Below are 18,777 nucleotides of genomic sequence, written 5' to 3'. Positions count from 1 at the left end.
GTCACCCAGGGAGTTTTTCAAAATACAGTTCCCCGTGTCCCCAGCCCAGACATTCTGATTCTGAATCTCTGAAAGTTATACTCAAGAGACCTAAATCTCCTATTCTAGGTGCTTTCCAGGTTTCTGTACTAGTCTGGTGAGATAACAAATGAAGCGGGCCCAGAAGAGGGAGAGCCAGAGATGGAAAGACTGCCTGGTTTGCCTCTTTCAGGAAGCCCTCCCTGATCAGCCCAGCACACTGGTCTACATGTCCTCTGATCCAAGCCCCCATTACACATCCTGTGAGCACTACAATTTTTCTGGGTGACTGGGAGGTTTAGTCCCCTTGGTTCTTGGGTGTGTCTTACCTCTAAAGTTGGGTGCTCCCATGTTCCAAGGCCATTGTGACGAGCATTCCAGGGGCTTTATGACATATTGGCTGGCTCTGTTCGAGTATGGGAGGTCAGCAGAGGCCCAGTTCCTCCTGGGAAAGCAACGCATCCCCCCAAAGGAAGACCACCTTCCCCTGCTTAATTAAAGCATCACTTAGGGCTCCAAGTAAACTCCAGTCAGAAGCTGCTTGAAGACAGCCAGCAGGGGCCATGACCACCCTCTCTCCTGAAAACAGTCTCTCTGCCAGGCAGTCGGCCTCCTTCATCCTGGTAGGTGTTCTTCATCAGCTCCAAGTCCCTCCCTCCCCAATCTCTGGTTTGCATTAGGGCTATTTTCCCCTGTTAGGGCTATTTTCCCCTGTTGGGTGGGAAGGACTGGAACCCTGAGCTGGCCTAGAAGGTGGAGCAGGGTAGGTCAAACCTTGGTCTCACCGTCATCACTGACAACAGGACTGAAAAACACAAGTCCTTCCTTTACCCTTCTATCTAAGCCGGTGTTACTTTTCTCCCATAAGTGACATTCTAACTTTAACGAGTTCCTGGTTTGCAAATTGTCTTAAAGATGCTGAATTTTCCTTGGTGTTTTTGCCAACAATTTTGGTATGCTGCCACCAGGTGGCAGTAATGCTTTTGTTAGCAGGTGGTTTCCACGTCCAATTAATAAGAGAAGCTATTCATTAGAATTCAGCCTCAGTCAGAATTTTCCACACTGTATATTTTTCAAAATCATTGTGACTAATTAAAATGACCTTAACCAATCTCAAGTCTCATTAATCATTGTGATTTAGAGAGTGATACATAGAAAAGCAGAAATGCAAAATGGGTACCTCTCTCCCTGAGTTTTAAATGTTACTGCTTTATTGCAAGTTATCACCAGGCCTTGATTTGAATTTTCTTTATATCTCTCTTCATTTCTCTAAATTTAGAGAAGGATAATAATAAAATAACAAACTGTCATATGGCATTTAGTATGTACAATGACTGTTGTAAGTGATTTCTTTACAGTCTCATCATAACTCTGTGAGGTGGGTGAAGCTATTATATTCACTTTATAAATGAGAACATTGAACCAGCGGGGCTAAGCAACTTCCTACAGACCCACTGCTAGTAAATGGCAGCTGTGCTGTGCTCAGTTGCTTCAGTCATGTCCAACTCTTTGTGACCCCATGGACCACAGCCCACCGGGCTCCTCTGTCCATGGGATTCATCCAGGAAGAATACTGGAGTGGGTTGCCATGCCCTCCTCCAGGGATCTTCTTGAACCAGGGATCGAATCTGCATCTCTCATGCCTCCCGCATTGGCAGGCAGGTTCTTTACCACTAGCACCACCTGGGAAGCCCAGTCAGTGGCAGAGTGGGTATTTAAACCAAGCTGTGGAGTCCATCTCCTAATCAGTGATTCTCCAAGTGTGGTGACTGAGTCTGCAGCATCAGCATCAACTTTGGTCTAATAAGGAATGCAGATTCTTGAGTCCCAGATCTTTTGAACCCAAAACTCTGGGCAAGGGGCCCATCAATCTATAGCTTCACCTCGGGGTCATTCTGATGTGCACCTAACTTCTTTGCATCACACGAATCTCTAGTTGCTCTGCGGCATATGGGATCTTAATTCCCAACCAGGGATCGAACCTGCATCCCCTGCATTGCAAGGTGGAATCTTAACCACTGGACCACCAGGGAAGTCCCTAAGCCATTTTTTAAAGATAACTATACTACTCTGATGATACACACTCCACACCTGGGTTGATAAATATCACCCAGATAACTCTCTCAAGTCACACACATCCCTCCCTCAAACTGTCTACTCTTAATATGCCTGCCCTCCTTGAGACACTCCCTCTTTCCTTGGTAGGAATCTCTGAGACGATTATGGTTACTGTTGGGAGTATGTCTTGTCCACAGTTGAACTCAGGCTTTATTGGGGGCTCTGTTGCTACGCAGGATGTGAGAGTTGGACCATAAGAAGGCTGAGCACCAAAGAATCAATGCTTTCAAACTGTGGTGCTAGAGAAGACTCTTGAGAGTCCCTTGGATTGCAAGGGAGCTCAAACCAGTCAATCCTAAAGGAAATCAACCCTGAATATTCATTGGAAGGACTGTTGCTGAAGCTGAAGCTCCAATACTTTCGCCACCTGATTCGAAGAGCCAACTCATTAGAAAAGACATGGATGCTGGGAAAGATTGGCGGCTAGAGGAGAAGAGGGCAGCAGAGGATGAGATGATTAGATGCATCAGCAACTCAATGGACATGAATCTGAGCAAACCCCAGGAGATAGTAAAGGACAGAGGAGCCTTGCATGCTGCAGACCATGGGGTCGCAAAGAGTCGGACACGACTTAAAGACTAAACAACAACTGTTGCTATGAGGATTCAGAGCAACTTGGCATCAAAAAACCCATCAAGAAAATTTTTCTTATCCTCCAGTGGCTTTCTTATTTCACTAAAAAATACTGGAGAAAATCCTTAACCTAATGATGAAGTGGGGGAAAGAGGCTGGAAAGATGTATGCCTGCAGCAAGGGCCACTAACAGCTGTTAGAGAGGTTGAACCATTTAAGGCTCCCACCTCTGGCCCCCTTCTCCAGGGGAAGCATGGCCCACCATTCCCCAGGTTTGCCGGTAGGGAGTTTCACCCTGCTGAGGTACACCACAAAAGCGGGAAGAGATTTCCATACCTGCTTTGCCTAGCAGTACTCTTCCTAGGGGAGTAGGAAAGGTGTTATTGCAGAGCTGGTAGCACCACACGGTCTACCAGACTCTCCTCCTGGGTGACCAGGTCCTTGTACCCAGATTGTGGGCAGGGTGTTAACAGGTTGGTGGAACAAGGAATAGAGGAATATAGGAGGATGAAGGTGGATTTGAGTGGCCATTGAGGTCACCGTCTCCATTATTTTGAAGAACCCCAGATACAGATTCTGTTTTCTGGCATAGACAGGCGATGTTGATGTACTAGTGAAGAGAGGGAGGGGACTTCCTGTGGAAATTCCTATCGCCACCCACCTTGCCTCTGCCCCCTACCCCCGCACCAACCTGCAGGCCTCTGCCGGTGGTCAGGCTTTTTGAGCTTGTCCTTGGCTTGCTAGCAAATGTCTTACAAGTTCTTGTGGGTGCCCCGTAGTTTGCTTGGGTCCAGGGACATACAGGGAAGAGGCTGGGCAGAGAGAAGCAGAGTTTACTGGAAGAAGTCAGTGGCTTTTTAAAAACAAATTCAGCCAAGGCAAAGTAGGCAGATGGCCAACTGTTGCAGGTAGAGGTTTAGTGATGCAAATTCTCCGAGCGCTCAGCAGATGCCTTCTTTTGATGTTTCTAATTATCTCTGCCTTATTATGTCGATGCCCTATCTTTTACTATAGTGTTCTGTGCATATTGCTTTGATTAGTTTGCCACTATCATTATGTTTAACCCTTTTTTCATGTCTTCGTTCATCATTTTTTAATCTTTCTATGGCATTTAATTTTAATGTATACCTTTTGTTAACAGCTCTCATGCATGCTTAGTCCCTCAATCATATCCAACTCTTTGCGACCCCATGGACTGTAGCCCACCAGGCTCCTCTGTTCATGGGATTTTCCAGGCAAGAATCCTGGAGTGGGTTGCCATTTCCTCCTCCAGGGGATCTTCCAAACCCAGGAATCAAACCTGTGTCTCCTCAGACTCCCATATTGACAAGCTGATTCTTTACTACTGAGTCACCTGGAAAACCTAACAGCTTGAGTAGGGTGTATATCTTTTATTTAAACTGAAAATCCTTGCCTTTTACACTCCCTGGTGGCATGGCATTGGAGTTAAGCACCCTGACTCTTGCACCAAACAACTCTGGGTTCAATCTCAGCTCTGATACTTACTGTGTGACTTCAGATACACTAATTAACCCTCTAGACCTCTGGTTCCCTAACACGTAAAGCCGTGTAACAACCTCACCTGCCTCATGGGTGGTTGTGAAGATTAAACAGTTGTAAATATAAAGTGCTTAAAATAAAACCAGTGCTTTTAAAGTGTTTGCAACTATTAAGGAAACTTAAGCATTTGTTTCCATAATTAATTTCTTTGGGTTTCAATCATTTTTATGCTTTATGCATTTATTCATTCCTTGCTGTTTCCTGCATTGTTTATTTTTTAAAGTGAATTAGAAGGAAAATGCCCTATTCTGATAAATCTCTAATTTTAAAAAGTCAAAAATAAAATTATTTCTTCTGACACTATCTTTCAATCTAAAAAAAAATTGAATTTGTAGTTAAAAATCTTCCCACAAAGAACACTCCAGACCTAGCTGGCTTCACTGGTGAGTTACACCAAATACTGAAGAAAGAAATAATACCAATTCTATACAAACTCTTCTAAAAAAATTGAAAAGCGGGAATAGGTTCCTACTTATTCCATGAGGCCAACATTGCCCTGATATCAAAATCAAAAATATTACAAGAAAACAAAATTATAGACCAAGCTCTTTCATGAACAATGATGCAAAAATCCTAAATAAAACTGTAGCAAATAATATCCGATGATGTCTAAAAAGGATAATACATCACCACGAGGGTTTATCCAAGGAATGACAACATTCAGAATAATTCAATGTAATTTACCTTATTAACATGCTAAAAAATGAAAAATCGTATGATCATCTCCATTGATGAAGAACATCCATCCCTGATAAAACGCTCACAAAACTAGGAACAGAAGGGAGCTTCCCAGCCTGATAAAGGGCATCTACAAAAAGCCTACAGTTAACATCACACCGAACCATAAAAGCCCAAATGCCTTCCCTCTAAGATTAGGAACAAAGCTAAGATGTCTGTTCTCACCACTTTTATTTGACATTGCCCTTGAAGTTCTAGTCAGTGCATAAGACATGAGAAAGAAATAAAAGACATCCAGCTTGGAAAAGAAGAAGTGAAACTGCCTTTATTCATGGATAACATGCCCATCTATGTCAGGGTTGGCAAACTTTTTCTGTAAGGGTCAAAGTAGTAAGTACTTTAGTCTGTGTGTGCCATACTTCTCTGTTGTAACTACTAAACTCTGCCATTGTAGCATAAAAGCAGCTTCGGACAACAAATGAGTGAACAGGCGTGACTGTGTGCCAATAAAACTTTATTTGAAAAAAAAATGGATTGAAGGCCAGATTTGGCCCATGGGTTATAGTTTGCTGATTGCTGGCCTATATAACAAATCCTATTGACCCACCAAAAAAGCTACTAAGACTAATAAGTGAGGTTAGCAAGGTTGTAGGATACAAGATCAAAACATAAAAATCCGCTATATCTGTAAATACTAGCAATGAGGAGTTAGAAGTTGAAAGTTTAAAAATGACACCTTTTACAACAGCATCCAAAATATGAAATGTTTGTGAATAAATCTGATAAAATAAATGAATAACCTACACATACCAAAATCTCACCAAAACATTGCTGAGAGAAATTAAAGAAGACCTAAATAAATGGAGAAATATACTATGTTTTATGGGTCAGAAGATTCAGTAGCATTATCAATTCTCCACAAATTGATCTATAGGTTCAATGCAATCCTCATCAAAATCACAGCTCCCTTTTTTTTTTTTTGTAGAAATTGACCAACTGACTAAAATTCATAAGGAAATGTATTCCTAAAGTTCAGTCATTCCCTCTATAATGAAAGATCCCAGGACACAGCCCTACTCTTCCTATTCCCTTCTACTTCCTGCCAAGTGTTGCAGTTTCTGAGTACAGGTTGTGAGAACATGACTGCTGTCAGAGGGCAGAAGCCTGGCTCTGATCAGCTCAGACGACAATGTCTATACAACTGGGACGTGGCATCAGGGCAGACCCTGCTTCCCAAGGTTAGGCCAAAGCGAAGATTTTCTGTACCTTCTTGGGCCCATATATCCTATTTTGGTTTAGAAGATGGAGCATGTATGAGTAATTAAAGTATATTGCTCGATCCATCTCTACCAAACAGAGTTAGCAGAAATTACCCCAAATTTGGGCCTGTGGGCTCTAATTCTTAATTTCCAGTGCTGTTTTTGTTTCTAACACCTTTCTACACCTGTGGTCCCAGCATGCTCTGGGAGTTTGTTAGAAATGTGTCATCTTGGCTTCCACCCCAGACATTTTGAGTCAGAATCAGAATTTTAAGATCTTCAGGTGACTTGTATGCAAATTTAAGTTTGAGTCACACCTATGCATATTCAGGTATCTATCAATGGGAAGTTGGGAATATATATATCAGACATGTCTAGTCACCTGCCAAGCTCTGTCCATCAGCATACTTTCAAGACTGAGATGTGACATTTCAAGATATTCTCTTCAATGCAAGACTCCTCTAGGCATCTTCCCCTATTCCAATAGGAATTCAACTCCTAATTATTGTCTTACGAGCATTTTAAATTATTTTGCACGCACTGCACTCACCTTTCCCCAACACACACACACACACACACACACCACTTATGTAAGCAGAAACCATTCCTTATGATGTACCATTTTACTCTTCTAGAAAAGGTAAAATGTATCTCATAGATGTGTTCAATTAGTACTTATTTTATTTTTCCATTATCAAGGCAAGTATACATTATAGAAAAGTATACATATAGTTATAGAAAAGCTTGAAAATACAAGAAAAAGGGAAAATTATAATCCTATCATTCAAAGATAATCATTGTTTTGTTTTTAGGTGGTTTTTTTCAGGGTTTTTTTTTTCAGTCTTTTTTCAAACAGGATTTTTATAGTGGTTAATTCACTTCAAGAGTATATAAGGTGTGGTTTTTACAATATGTAACATGTATATGGAGTATGTACACAGACAGAATGCAGACTGAATGCATTCTGAATGCTTTGCTTTCTGCTTTTTTCCATTAACATTTTGTATTTTGTATTTTCCCAGATTATTCATTCCTTGTATCGATTTAAATGCCTCACAATATTCCATTGAGCATATAAACCATAGTTTACTTAACTATTCCCTTATTGCACAACATTTAGAGAGTGCTTGCCTTTTTCATTCTAGTAAGTAGTGTGCAATGAAAATTATTGTGCATACAGCATTTTTCTATATGTTTTCAGTAATTTCCTGGGGTTAAATTTCAGAAGTGAGTCTGAGGCTGTGAATTTTGATTCATGTTGCAAAATCCAGAGTATATCACTTAAAACTCACTCTTAAAGAAAAGCCAAAGGTTCCTAACCGAGGGCTGACGTGGTTGTCCTTGCCAGGTGAAGAGAAAACCACCCATTGACAAGACGGAATGGGATGGCTTCTTTGATGAGAACGGTCACTTGGCCAAGTCACGAGACTTCATTTGTGTTAACATCCTGGAAAGGGTACAGTCCTAAGCTACCCTCGGTCTCACCCTGGACTGGGGGCGTGGGTGGGCAACAGGGCGGGCATGGCATTGGAGGGGGCTCTTTCAGGCATTCAGGGGGCTCACAACCTCTCACCTCTGCCCCCACCCAGGGCCTGCACCCCACGGTGAGGACAGAAGCCTGGAAGTTCCTCACGGGCTACTACTCATGGCAGAGCTCCCAGGACGAGCGGCTCACGGTGGACAGCACGAGGAGGTAGACCGTTTCAGATCCTTTCAAGAGGGAGGCGACAGTGTAGGTGGGAGGGGGCGCCCACCCCAGCCTGCTAGGGTCAGGGTGCTTCCTTCAGATGGACTTCTCTTTTCAAGAGGCAAAACCCCCATGGCTCTCCTGACTCAGGACCCCCACACAGGGGGCACAGGCACCTCCCCCACCCCCACCCTGGACCCTGCATGCTCCACCTGCTCGGGATTACCAGTCCACACCCTGCCAACTTGAGCTCGACCCTAGCACCTCCTCACGCTGCCCCGCCACCCTGCCCAGCCCAGCCATCCCTAGGCCTGTGCAGCCTTCTTGAGCTAGGGAATATCCACATGCTCAGGGGCCAGCTAGAGACCACTCCAGGACAGTTGGGGGATCTAGGGCCACCTGGATAATTCAGCTCAAGATCCTTAATTAAGTATACCTGCAAAGACCCCTTTCCAAAAGAAAGTCATATTCACAAGTTCCAGGTGTTAGGGCATGGACCTATCTTTGGAGGTCACCATTCCGCCCACCACACACCTAAGCTCATTCCAATGATGGGCACAAAACTCCGCCTCATCCAGTCCTTCCAATCCTGAGGCACAGGCGCTAGTGTTAGCCCCACTCTACAGACAAGGAAACGGAGGCTTAGGGAGGGCCAGTGATATCCCCCAGTCATGATATCCCCTAATGGCAGACATCCAGTTCTTAAACTATGGATCCAGGATTCAGGTGCAGGGGTCAGACTACAGAGCCACCTCCCCTGCACTCCAGGTGCCCCCCCGGAGGATGGTTAGGGTTGGGCAAGTTGGGGGGATGGGAGGCAGCACAGGGAGCGCGCACCACCTGGGTCAGGGCACTGCTCGGAGTTCCCCCGACTGGCCTGGAGGGAAGGATGCCTCCTTCAGCCTCGGGTCTGTCCTCACAGGAAGAACTACGAGGCCTTATGCCAGATGTACCAGAAGATTCAGCCCCTTCTGGAAAACCTGCACCGGAACTTCATAGAGACTCGGAACAGCATCAGTGAGCCGAGGAGGGTGGGCGGGGCCCGGCAGAGGGGAGGGTTGGAAGCCCTCCTCTCTGGCTCCTCCTACGTCATGTCTGTGCCCTGGTTCCTGGGTGCTGCCTTGACACATGCTGCGGATTTTGCCGGCTCAATCTTGGTTACCCTACCAGCCTGGCTCCACCGGCTGCCCCAAGCGGCCCAGTGTGTGTCCCTGGGCGTATGCTCTTTCTCTGGTTGTTTACATCTCTTCCCCTCTTGGCCTTGAACTAGGTTGGATTTGAACTGCAGGAAGGAGGGACATTCCTGGCAAAGGGTACAGACTGGTCAAAGATTTGGAGGCAGGAAAAACTCCAGGCAGCTCAGGTTGTGGTGAAGGGTAAAGCTTGGTGGTCTGATGTATCTTTTTTCATTTCATTTTTGGTTGCTGCGCATGGGCTTTCTCTTGTTGCACTGCATGGGCTTCTCATTCCAGTGGCTTCATCTTGTCCTGGAGCATGGGCTCTAGGGCATCTGGACTCAGTACTTGTGGCACTTGGGCTCAGTTGCTCTGCAGCATGTAGGATCTTAGGTCCCGGCCAGGAGTAGAACCTGTGTGCCCTGCATTGGCAGGAGAATTCTCAACCACTGAACCACCAAGGAAGTCCCCGATGTAAATTTTTTCATAGCCCCCTTCCCAGGATGTCCTGGGTCCTACCCTCTTGGATTGGGGGTAATAAACTCACCCATGGACATTCTGCTAGATGTGATCTGGTGACGCCCACCTGTCCCTTGCCCCCAACCTAGCATACGACATTAAAAAACTCTATGACAAAGACCCCCTGGGCAATGTCCTCCTCGATAAGAAGAGGCTGGAGAAGATCCTGCTCCTGAGTTATGTCTGCAACACTCAAGCAGGTGTGCCACAGGGTGGGGCCTCCCTTCAGCTCCCCCTTCTCAACTCCTTCCTGGGACAGTGCCCTGCCCCAGCCCAGGCTCCGCCGTAACCCCCCACCATTCCCCGCCCCGGCCCCTCCTCACTGGCCCCCCATCCACTCCAGAGTACCAGCAGGGCTTCCATGAGATGGTGATGATTTTCCAGCTGATGGTAGAACATGACCATGAGACCTTCTGGCTTTTCCAGTTCTTCCTACAGAAAACGGTGAGAGCTGGGCCTGGCTTAGGGACCTCCGAGTTCCTCAAATGACCCCTTGAGGTTAGGCAGGCACTGGCAGCCCCAGTCATTTCCTCCAGCCCTGAAACAGCCCTCTGAGTCCCAGAGGAGCTTCTCCCAGAAAAAGGCAATGCCAGCCCCCGTGGGGTTTGTTCCGGGTTGTGGGGGTGGAAGCATTGGAACTGAGAAACGAGGATAGCGATGCACTGGGTCCAGCTCTTGTCAGACCTTGAAAGGTTTGGAAAGGCCCAGTGAGGGCACCTTTCCCCGGCATTCGTCCTGCCCCAAACACGGCTCTGCTCCTGCAAATCCTCCAGGGCTCCCTACAGGCTCCATAGTAGAATCCCCAAACCTCAGCCAAACACTCCAGGCCTCGTCTTCACTGTTGTCTCTCACCGCTACTTTCACTTGACCTGCACCCAGGCCCTCCAGGGACTCGATATTCCCACACTGTGAGGTTGAGAGCTTTAAAGGTGCTGCTCCCTGTTACTCCCTTTCCTCATGATCTGTGAGAGGCTGCCCAGAACCCACCCTCATCCCCTTCTCCATCCCTGAAACAACATGCCACTGCTCTTTTCTTGTCCTGATTGGTTCAGACCCATGGTATGTGTCTGGAAGAATATCTGAGTTCACTGCATTGTGAGCCATACCTGGTCCATCTCTACATCCCCACTACACACACACATCACACAGGCAAGATGTGTGTTTATAAACACCCATGCTCCAACACCCAGACACATACAGAGACTCAGGCCAGGCCCAGCCAGACATACACAGGGCCTCCAGCATTGGGAAGTTGATGGAGCAAGGCTGACTCATCTAGTGCTTTCAAGGGGGTCCCTCCTGCCCACTCATCTCTCCCAGGAGCACAGCTGTGTCATCAACATCGGGGTAGGGAAGAACCTCGACATGCTCAACACCCTGATCAACTTCCTGGATCCCATGTTCGCTGAGCACTTAAGTGAGTGGCTCCCTCTGCTACCATACACCTCCCTCAACCCCAGGGAAGGCGTGGGAGGGGGCCGGGACCCAGTCCAGGGCAGCAGCTCCCAAGCATGGGGGAGGAAGTGAGATCATTTGGTCTTTTCTTCCGGCCCCGGGAGAAGGGTTCATCTGGATGGGGTTAGGATCTGGACAGTTGAAAATCCACCCCGAATAGTCTCCAAGGGCAGATGGAAATGTGACAGCCTGGGTTTTTTTTAATTTCCCAAGTGTGCTTCCGTGCTCAGTTGTTCGCCCATGTGTGTTTCCGCTTTATCTCCCATCCCCTGACCATGGCCTCTGGGCTTCTCTCCCCACAGAAGGGAAGGGTGCGGGGGCTGTGCCATCCCTCTTCCCCTGGTTCTGCCTCTGCTTTCAACGTGCCTTCAAGACCTTTGACGACGTCTGGAGGCTCTGGGAGGTGAGGTGCCTGCTGCTCTGGGGCAGAGGAACAGGGAGGCCCTTGTCCTTGCTTCCCTTTACTGCCAGCTTTGGACGGGTTCAATCTCTGGATTGGGAAGATCCTCTGGAGAAGGGATAGGCTACCCACTCCAGTATTCTTGGGCTTCTCTGGTGGCTCGGCTTGTAAAGAATCCCCCTGCAATGCAGGAGACATGGGTTCGATCCCTGGGTTAAGAAGATCCCCTGGAGAAGGGAAAGGCTACCGACTCCAGTATTTTGGCCTGGAGAATTCCATGGGTCCATTGGGTTGCAAAAAGTCAGACACAACTGAGCAACTTTCACTTCACTTCACTTCACTTCATTTTGGATACAGTTCATTGAGATTTATTGGGCCAGTGGCCCTGCTCCTGCCCTGTTGAGAGATGTGAGAACATCAGTTGATCCCTCTGTTCTTCTTATCCCTCCACTGCACCTTCTCAGGGCAGTGCAGGCAGGAGGGTCCTCGAGGCTCGTGCAGCAGAAGGCTGGTCTGTATTCAGCTTCCCTGCCACCCTGCCAGCCCAAGGGCCCTCACTCTGCCCTCACTTTCCCAGCTGCCTCTTCCTTGGCCTTCCCTTCCACCTGAGTGCCCACACCTTCTGAGCCCTGACTCCTGGAGAAGGAGGGGCCCCCCAAGGACAGGTCACACCTACACTTCTTTGACCCCAGTCTCCAGGGCAAGATGCACTCCCCGGGGAACACACCCACCACCCTATCCTATGGCCATTGCTGCCTGCAGGATTGGGCCCACTGCTCAGCCTGGCATTCAGCGCCCCACAGGTCAACTCCCCCCACCTCACTCCTCACTCCTGGCCTGTTGATCTCTGTGCTCAACCATCAGGCCTTTAGTGACACCCCTGACACAACTGTTGTTTTGCCAAAGCACCACTCAAAGCTACAGAGTTAACCAGTCATTCTTGGAGTTCTCTCCCCCTGTCTCTCTTCTTTCCTGCTCCCTCCCTTCCTCCTTCCCTTCCTTCTCTCTTTCTCTGTCTCTCCTCTCTAGCTGATGAATCCCTAAAGCCTTTTTCCTTGAGTCCCCCAACAGCAAACACAATGCCTAGAACCCCAGAGGTTGAATGAATGAATGAGAGTCAATGAATGAGCACACGGGCAGCAAGGCCCAGGCATGGCTGACAGGTCACGTGGTTGGTGGGAACCGCACCATCCGAAGGGCATCTGACCACAGGCCAGACTGAGGTTCACTGGCCCCTGCAGGTGCTGCTCACAGGGAAACCCTGCAGGAACTTCCAGGTGCTGGTGGCCTACAGCATGCTGCAGATGGTGCGCCAGCAGGTGCTACAGGAGAGCATGACGGGCGACGATATCCTCCTGGTGAGAGCGTCCTCCAGCAAAGCCCAGTCCAGCCCCACCGGCTCCCGGAGACCCCTGACACAGACTCAGAGGCCCTGGCTGCCCCTGGGCAATACTGGGGAGACTGACATACTCCAAACGCTGTGCCAAGTGCTCGTATAGACCAGCTCATGTAAACCTCCAGACAGGCCTGACACAGAAGCGTGATAACCATCATCATCGCCAGTACCCCTGTTTAGCATCGGCGGTGGGGAGCTAAGACCCTGAACGGTTCTTAACCTTGAGGCTGGACTGACTGACAGTTAACTCTTTGGCCCTAGGGTCCTCCTGTGACAAAAGACCTAGAGTTTTCCAACAATTCTGAAAAGCAGCTGAAGTCTGTGATCCAAAACATCTTAGATGGCACCCCCATCATAAAACGAGTCCTCCCAGAATCCCATGAAGCACTCGGGGAAACCCTGGGGACCCTCTAGTGCCAAGAATGAAAACTGCATTCCCCATCTCTCCAATATATAAAATTCCAATGGTAAAATTCAGGCACTGTGCCAAGCTAGTTGAGAAGAGATTGGGTGGCCCCAAGTGACTGCCATGAGCAGCGGCCTCGTCCCCTTGAAGCAGCGGGTCGCTGCCTGTGCCAGCCTGTGCCCAGGGAGACCTGCTTCCACCCACCTTCTTCCGGCACAGGCCTGCAACAACCTCATTGACCTCGATGCCGACGAGCTGATCTCCGCTGCCTGCATAGTTTACGCTGAGCTCATCCAGAAGGATGTAAGTCACTTTGATTATTTGTCTTCCTTCCCTTCTTCCTCCAAGAGGCCTTCCCCGATCGCCCAAGCCCCCTCCATGGCAGGTGTATTCAACTTCAGAGACATAGCTTGTGCTATATTCTCCACCACCAACCCACGGGGGTTGCTCTGCACAGACTTCTCACTGTTCGCATGCATAACTTGTGCTTCACAGAGAAGACTGGGCTTCCTGAGAACGCAGCCCTCATCCCTCATTCCCTGCATCCATCCGGGCAGATCTGGGCACAGGGCTGGGCACCCAGGGGCTCAGGGAAACATTGCTGAATGAACTGAAGAATGAGAGCGACAGACCGATGTCTGTCCACCGCTACCTGCGAGAACCCTCCTCTCCCCCAGGTTCCTCAGTCGTTAAAGGATTTCTTTCTCTGAGACTGCTCACAATGGACAGACGCCCTCCATGGACAGGATGAGGTGGTACTTCAGCTGTGAGGTCAGGATGAAGTCCAAGGGGGCATTCCGGTGAGGGTGTAGGTAATACAGCTGTGATAACAACAGCCTTCTGGAGTCATGGTTTGTGGTGAGCAGTGTTTTTCCTGGGGTGGGGAGTGAGAGTAGAGACAGGATTGTCTAATGAGAAGAGAGATGGGAGAGCTAGAGAAAGGGCACACACTGGGAAGCGACGGTGCTGGTCAGCGACTCCTCAGGGGCTGCGGGTTTTCCAAGGCTGCAGTGGTCCGCCAGGCAACAAAGGGTTTCGGGCATAACTGACTCTGAGTGGGCTGCCTCCTGTGGAAGAGATGGACATGTCCAACATGCTTGCTCAATCCCTGGTCTAGAGAGGGGCAAGAGCCCAGGGCTTCCCACCCCATAGCTCTTCTATACTCCCCACACATGAATCATACATGACTGTTTTTCCAGAACCTCCCCAGCAGCCTGTGGAAGGATACAGCACAAATCTCTGGCTAGCAAGAGGCTCCTTCCTTGGTTTCAAAGCCCCTCACAATTACATCTTGTTTCTCAGCCTGAAATGCCGCCTCAAACTAAACTCCCCTTTTCAGCCTTAATCTCTCCAGATAGTGGCATCTCTTCCCTGACTCAGGCAGAGCAGTCTCTCCCTGAGGGCAGAAGCTCCTGCCACCTGCTCTCCCCAAAGTGTGCACCTGCCCCAAGCCCCCCACCCAGCCTGCCCATGCTCTGAGGGTCACCCTGAGGGCAGACCCATAGCTGCTTGGCAAGTGTGCGCACCTACTGTGTGAATGTACATATGTACGCATACACACGAGCCCTGCCCAGCGGCTACACTTTTTCAGAGGGGGCTGATTGATGGGTGGGAGGGATCTGTGGTTTTGCTGTGGACCTGGCTCTTGTGGGTGAGGCACGACTGTCATCGTCATGCTCCTGCTCCCACCTGTCACTCTCAGTGACCATCACTGGAAAGGCACTGTGTCCCCAACTAGTGGCTGGTCTTCTTCCCCTCAGGTGACAATCTCCCATCCATGGCTGGCTCTGAGTCTCTTGTCTGCTATGCCTCTGATGGAGGGGGTTACTCGGAAGAGTGGGATCCTGCTTCCCCCGCACCCCAGGGTCTTTTCTGCAAGGTTAATAAGCCAGCATTTGCTGGGCAAGAGGGTACATGGGTAAATTCATATACTGTGCACTTCCTCAAGCTTCTGTTCCCAAGACAATTTATCTAAATAAGGATCCTGTGTGGAATAAAGTTCTCAGAACAAAACTGTTTTCCACTTCAACAAAGAACCAGAATAAAAGATGAGCTAACTGTGACCTTGGGAAGAGTCCATAAAAATATCACGTGTGCATCTTCTAATGCTTCTTTTGGCCTAGTGGCATTAATTGGCTTATGATTTTTGCTTGGGACATCAATGACAAACATCTACTCCACAACTAAGCAATTCAAGTACTTGCCTTCTAGGCCAGTGGTTTTCAAACCTGATTTTAAAATTACTGGAGCTCCATTATTACAAAATCTGCACTAAGAGTTCTGTGGTTGAAATTTGGTTGGGAAGTCCAGAAGCCTGCCTGCCTGTGATCGCTCTCTCAGACCCCTTTTTGAAGCTCATCATTTCCTCCAAGTTACCTCCAAGGAGGCTCTGACTTACTGGGAGCATGTCTGAACACCACTGTCTGTCTTCAAGATGAGCTGGATTGAGTCTTGATGCTGAACTGATCCAGGTTCAGATAAATTCCAAGTGATACAGTGATGGCAATGAAGATCTTCGAAGACTGAACATCTCTCAGCTCACCTGCTGTGCTCCTGGCTGGTGGCCTGCGGATTAAGATCTTCCCACACTGTTACCATGTGCATCACGGAGCCAGCACAGGCTTCTCCTCTCTTAGTTTATCACTTTTATCACCGCATGTTTTTTTCCCCTCCAGTAAAGTCCAGTCCTGAGGTAGAACTATGGGGAGCATTCAGATCCAAGAGACTAAGTTCCCTTCAGTGTAGAGATTGTGTGGGTCTAAATAATTTGCTAATTCAACAGACATTTATGGAGTCCGTACTGCGAGGCACTGTCCAGGCACTGAGGATTCCACCATGGGGAAAGGAAGGACACAATCCCTGTTTCCATGGCAGTCGCAGTTGAGTGGGAACCAGACAATTGCCTTGAAGAATATATAATTGCATATTCCTTTTGTGCTCTGAAGGAAGAAAATGGTTCTAGGAGAGAAGATGGCAATGGGTGGTGGTGCCGGTGGCGCCAATGACAACAGTGGTGATTCAGGCATGATGGTGATGAGGAGGACAGTGGGTGGGAGGAGCTGCAATGTTGGTAACGATGGTGGTGCATGGCTGTAGTCGCGATGTCAATAAGGACCGCAGTGGTAATGTCCATGACGGTGGTGGTGGTGGTAGAGTTGATGTCAAAACTGGTGTAGTAGTGGAGGCACAGGTGGCAATATAAGTTTGGGTGATGATGGTGGGGAGGTTGGTGATAATGGTGGTTGTTAGCAATATTGCTGTTATCAGTGGTGGGGGGGTGGGGGTGGCAGAAAGTGTGATTAATTGATGACAGTGGAGGTGGCTGCAGGGAGGATTTGATTCTGGCAGTGGTAGAGATGAAGATGTCAGGGGTGGTGATGGTAGTGCCGGCTTTCATTCGGTCAACAAAAACGATCTACAATGGCCATTTCTGTATTGATACTGGTGATGGGGTTGGTGGTAATGGCAGTCATGGTGGAGATGAAAACAGGGACAAATTCATTCTGGAAAGACTAGTGTCTACATACTTCCAGTGAGCAAGACCTAAATATAATGTTTTAAAAGAGCGACAGTGGTCATGAGCACAGAGATAAAGTAAATAGAAGCACCCCGGCCCTATCCAAGCTTCCTAAAACTTGGTCCTGAGCCTCAGGTGAAAGCGTGGACTGGCTTTATCCATTCTATGATCTCATCCCACCCCTCCTGCTTTCACTCGTGTTCTAAGCCTCTTGCCTGGAGGTTATTCATTTTCCCTTCTCCAGCAAACCTGAGTGACCCTAAGCCCACTCTTTGTTCCTGGAACCAGGAAAATGGTTCTCTATCCAGCTAAGGCTGCACAGAGGTGGCATGTGTAAACGCAAGTTCTCTGGGCCCCAGAGTCTGTATTTTTGACTCAGAGAGGGATAAAGGAAATGGGTGGTGGCCAGCAGAGCCCAGTCCTGTGCTGAAGCCCAGACCTTTGCCTGGGGGGTAAGGGCCTTACCTGATGCGGAGGGGAAGGACATAGCTGGTGGGTGGGGCCTCCGCTACCCAGGACTCAATTGCACTGATGTGACCGGGCTTGAAGATGTAACACTGGCTTCTCAAGGGGACATAGGGAGGAAGAAAGAGAATGAACAGGAATTTAAGGAAAGAAAAAGAGACGTGTTAGAACACTGGGGGAGGCAGTGAAATAGGAGGGAATGTAAGGTTTCTTTTTCAACTAGCGATCATCCTAGTGACCATCAACAGACACATTAGTCTTGGCAGAGCATGGCAAAGTGACAAATGGCACTTGTGTGCTGAGTCTTAAGGCTGATGCTTCTCGCGGATGTGTTTCCCAGGCCTCTGCCCCATCCCAGCCACAATACACATGTGTGCACAGACACACATGCATACACACACACACTCTACACACCCACACTGCGGCCCCGGGGTATCCCTGGTGGTTTTCTTGTTCAACCTGATCCAGATATAACTAAGTTGGAAATGTCTTTTTCCTCCACCTTTCAGAAGAAGGATGTTCAGGTCTATTTAGACTAAAGGAACTCTCTACTCCTCCTCCCTACTGCACTTGCCACCTCCCCTCCACGCACACACACGTACACACTGCAATCCATCACCGAGTTCCGCCAGCTTTACACCTACTTAGACCAGTTGCTCAGTTCTGTCACTGCTGGGGAGGGAATATGGCTTGACCATGCCCAGACCCTCCTCCCTCTGGGTGGACTCGGGCCAGGGTCTGCAGGAACAAAGCTCGTGAACTGCAGGACCTGAGCTGCATCCTGGTAGGTGGCAGGGGCTGCTCCAGCTCTGGTGCTCCTGCTACTGTCACCACCAACCCCAATTAGAAGCCTCAGGCCCCACAAGGTGGAGCTGAAGTCCCCACCCCAAAGGGCAAGGGCACAAGTCTTCCCTAATCCCACTTTCTCACTAACCGCTTAGAGGCCTGAAACCCAAGGGAGAGGGGACTGTGGCCGTAAGGAGTGGCCGGAGCTCCGGGAGGTCAGGAAGGAGACCACAATAATCACAACAGCACTTACTGAGCAACTGCTGTGTCCCAAGCCCAGCTCAGGTGGTAACGAATCTGCCTGCAATGCAGGAGACCTGGGTTTGATCCCTGGGTCAGGAAGATTCCCTGGAGAAGGGAATGGCTATCCACTCCAGGACTCTGGCCTGGAGAATTCCATGAGAAGCGTGGTGGGCTACAGTCCATGGGGTTGCAAAGAGTCACACTCCACTGAGCGACTGACACTTTCACTTTTCTTTCAAGCCCCATGCTACATCACAGGCTTCCTCTCCCATAATCCTCAAATTCAGAAGACAGATGCCAGCATCACACTTTTTTTTACTGGTGAGGAGCCCAAGGCACTGGACTGCACAGCCAGTGATGGCAAAGTCAGAATGTGAGCGCTGACAGCAAACCCCGTAGCCCACACTGCTAGCCTCGGTCCCCGAGTTCACATCTTCACCTACCCGTAGTCTCTCTCGAGGTCTGCCATCTCGCCGGAGGCACACACCTGCCTGGTGTTCTGTCTGTTCCTCTGTGGGCAGA

The 18,777-nt window shown here is 48.7% G+C and overlaps 1 protein-coding gene and 2 long non-coding RNA genes across 3 annotated transcripts in view; 1 reads left to right on the top strand and 2 right to left on the bottom strand.

Moving 5' to 3' along the window:
• Nucleotides 1-595, bottom strand: part of LOC147365200 (uncharacterized) — a 41,189-nt gene extending 40,594 nt beyond the window's left edge. The window contains exon 1 of the long non-coding RNA XR_015135236.1: nucleotides 348-595. This is a non-coding gene — a long non-coding RNA (uncharacterized LOC147365200). The remainder of the gene's footprint in view (nucleotides 1-347) is intronic.
• TBC1D21 (TBC1 domain family member 21) lies at nucleotides 456-14,073 on the top strand. The gene is given in 11 exon segments (XM_086322590.1): nucleotides 456-641; nucleotides 7,555-7,662; nucleotides 7,796-7,899; nucleotides 8,816-8,910; nucleotides 9,677-9,787; nucleotides 9,931-10,031; nucleotides 10,908-11,004; nucleotides 11,345-11,450; nucleotides 12,472-12,592; nucleotides 12,684-12,800; nucleotides 13,464-14,073. Coding segments are annotated over 11 exon segments (1,410 nt in total). The 5' UTR covers nucleotides 456-581; the 3' UTR covers nucleotides 13,854-14,073.
• Nucleotides 11,760-16,411, bottom strand: LOC147365198 (uncharacterized). The gene is made up of 2 exons (XR_015135237.1): nucleotides 15,643-16,411; nucleotides 11,760-14,311 (listed from the first exon to the last, which is right to left on the bottom strand). It is a non-coding gene; the product is annotated as an uncharacterized LOC147365198 (long non-coding RNA).
• Between the last annotated feature and the right edge of the window lie 2,366 nt (nucleotides 16,412-18,777).

This window comes from Bos grunniens, chromosome 10 (genome assembly GCF_055505025.1).
Source record: "Bos grunniens cultivar Pamir isolate PY7600 chromosome 10, Bosgru_T2T1.0, whole genome shotgun sequence".
In the NCBI taxonomy this organism is placed as follows: domain Eukaryota; kingdom Metazoa; phylum Chordata; class Mammalia; order Artiodactyla; family Bovidae; genus Bos; species Bos grunniens.
This window is presented reverse-complemented; position numbering and strand designations above follow the sequence as displayed.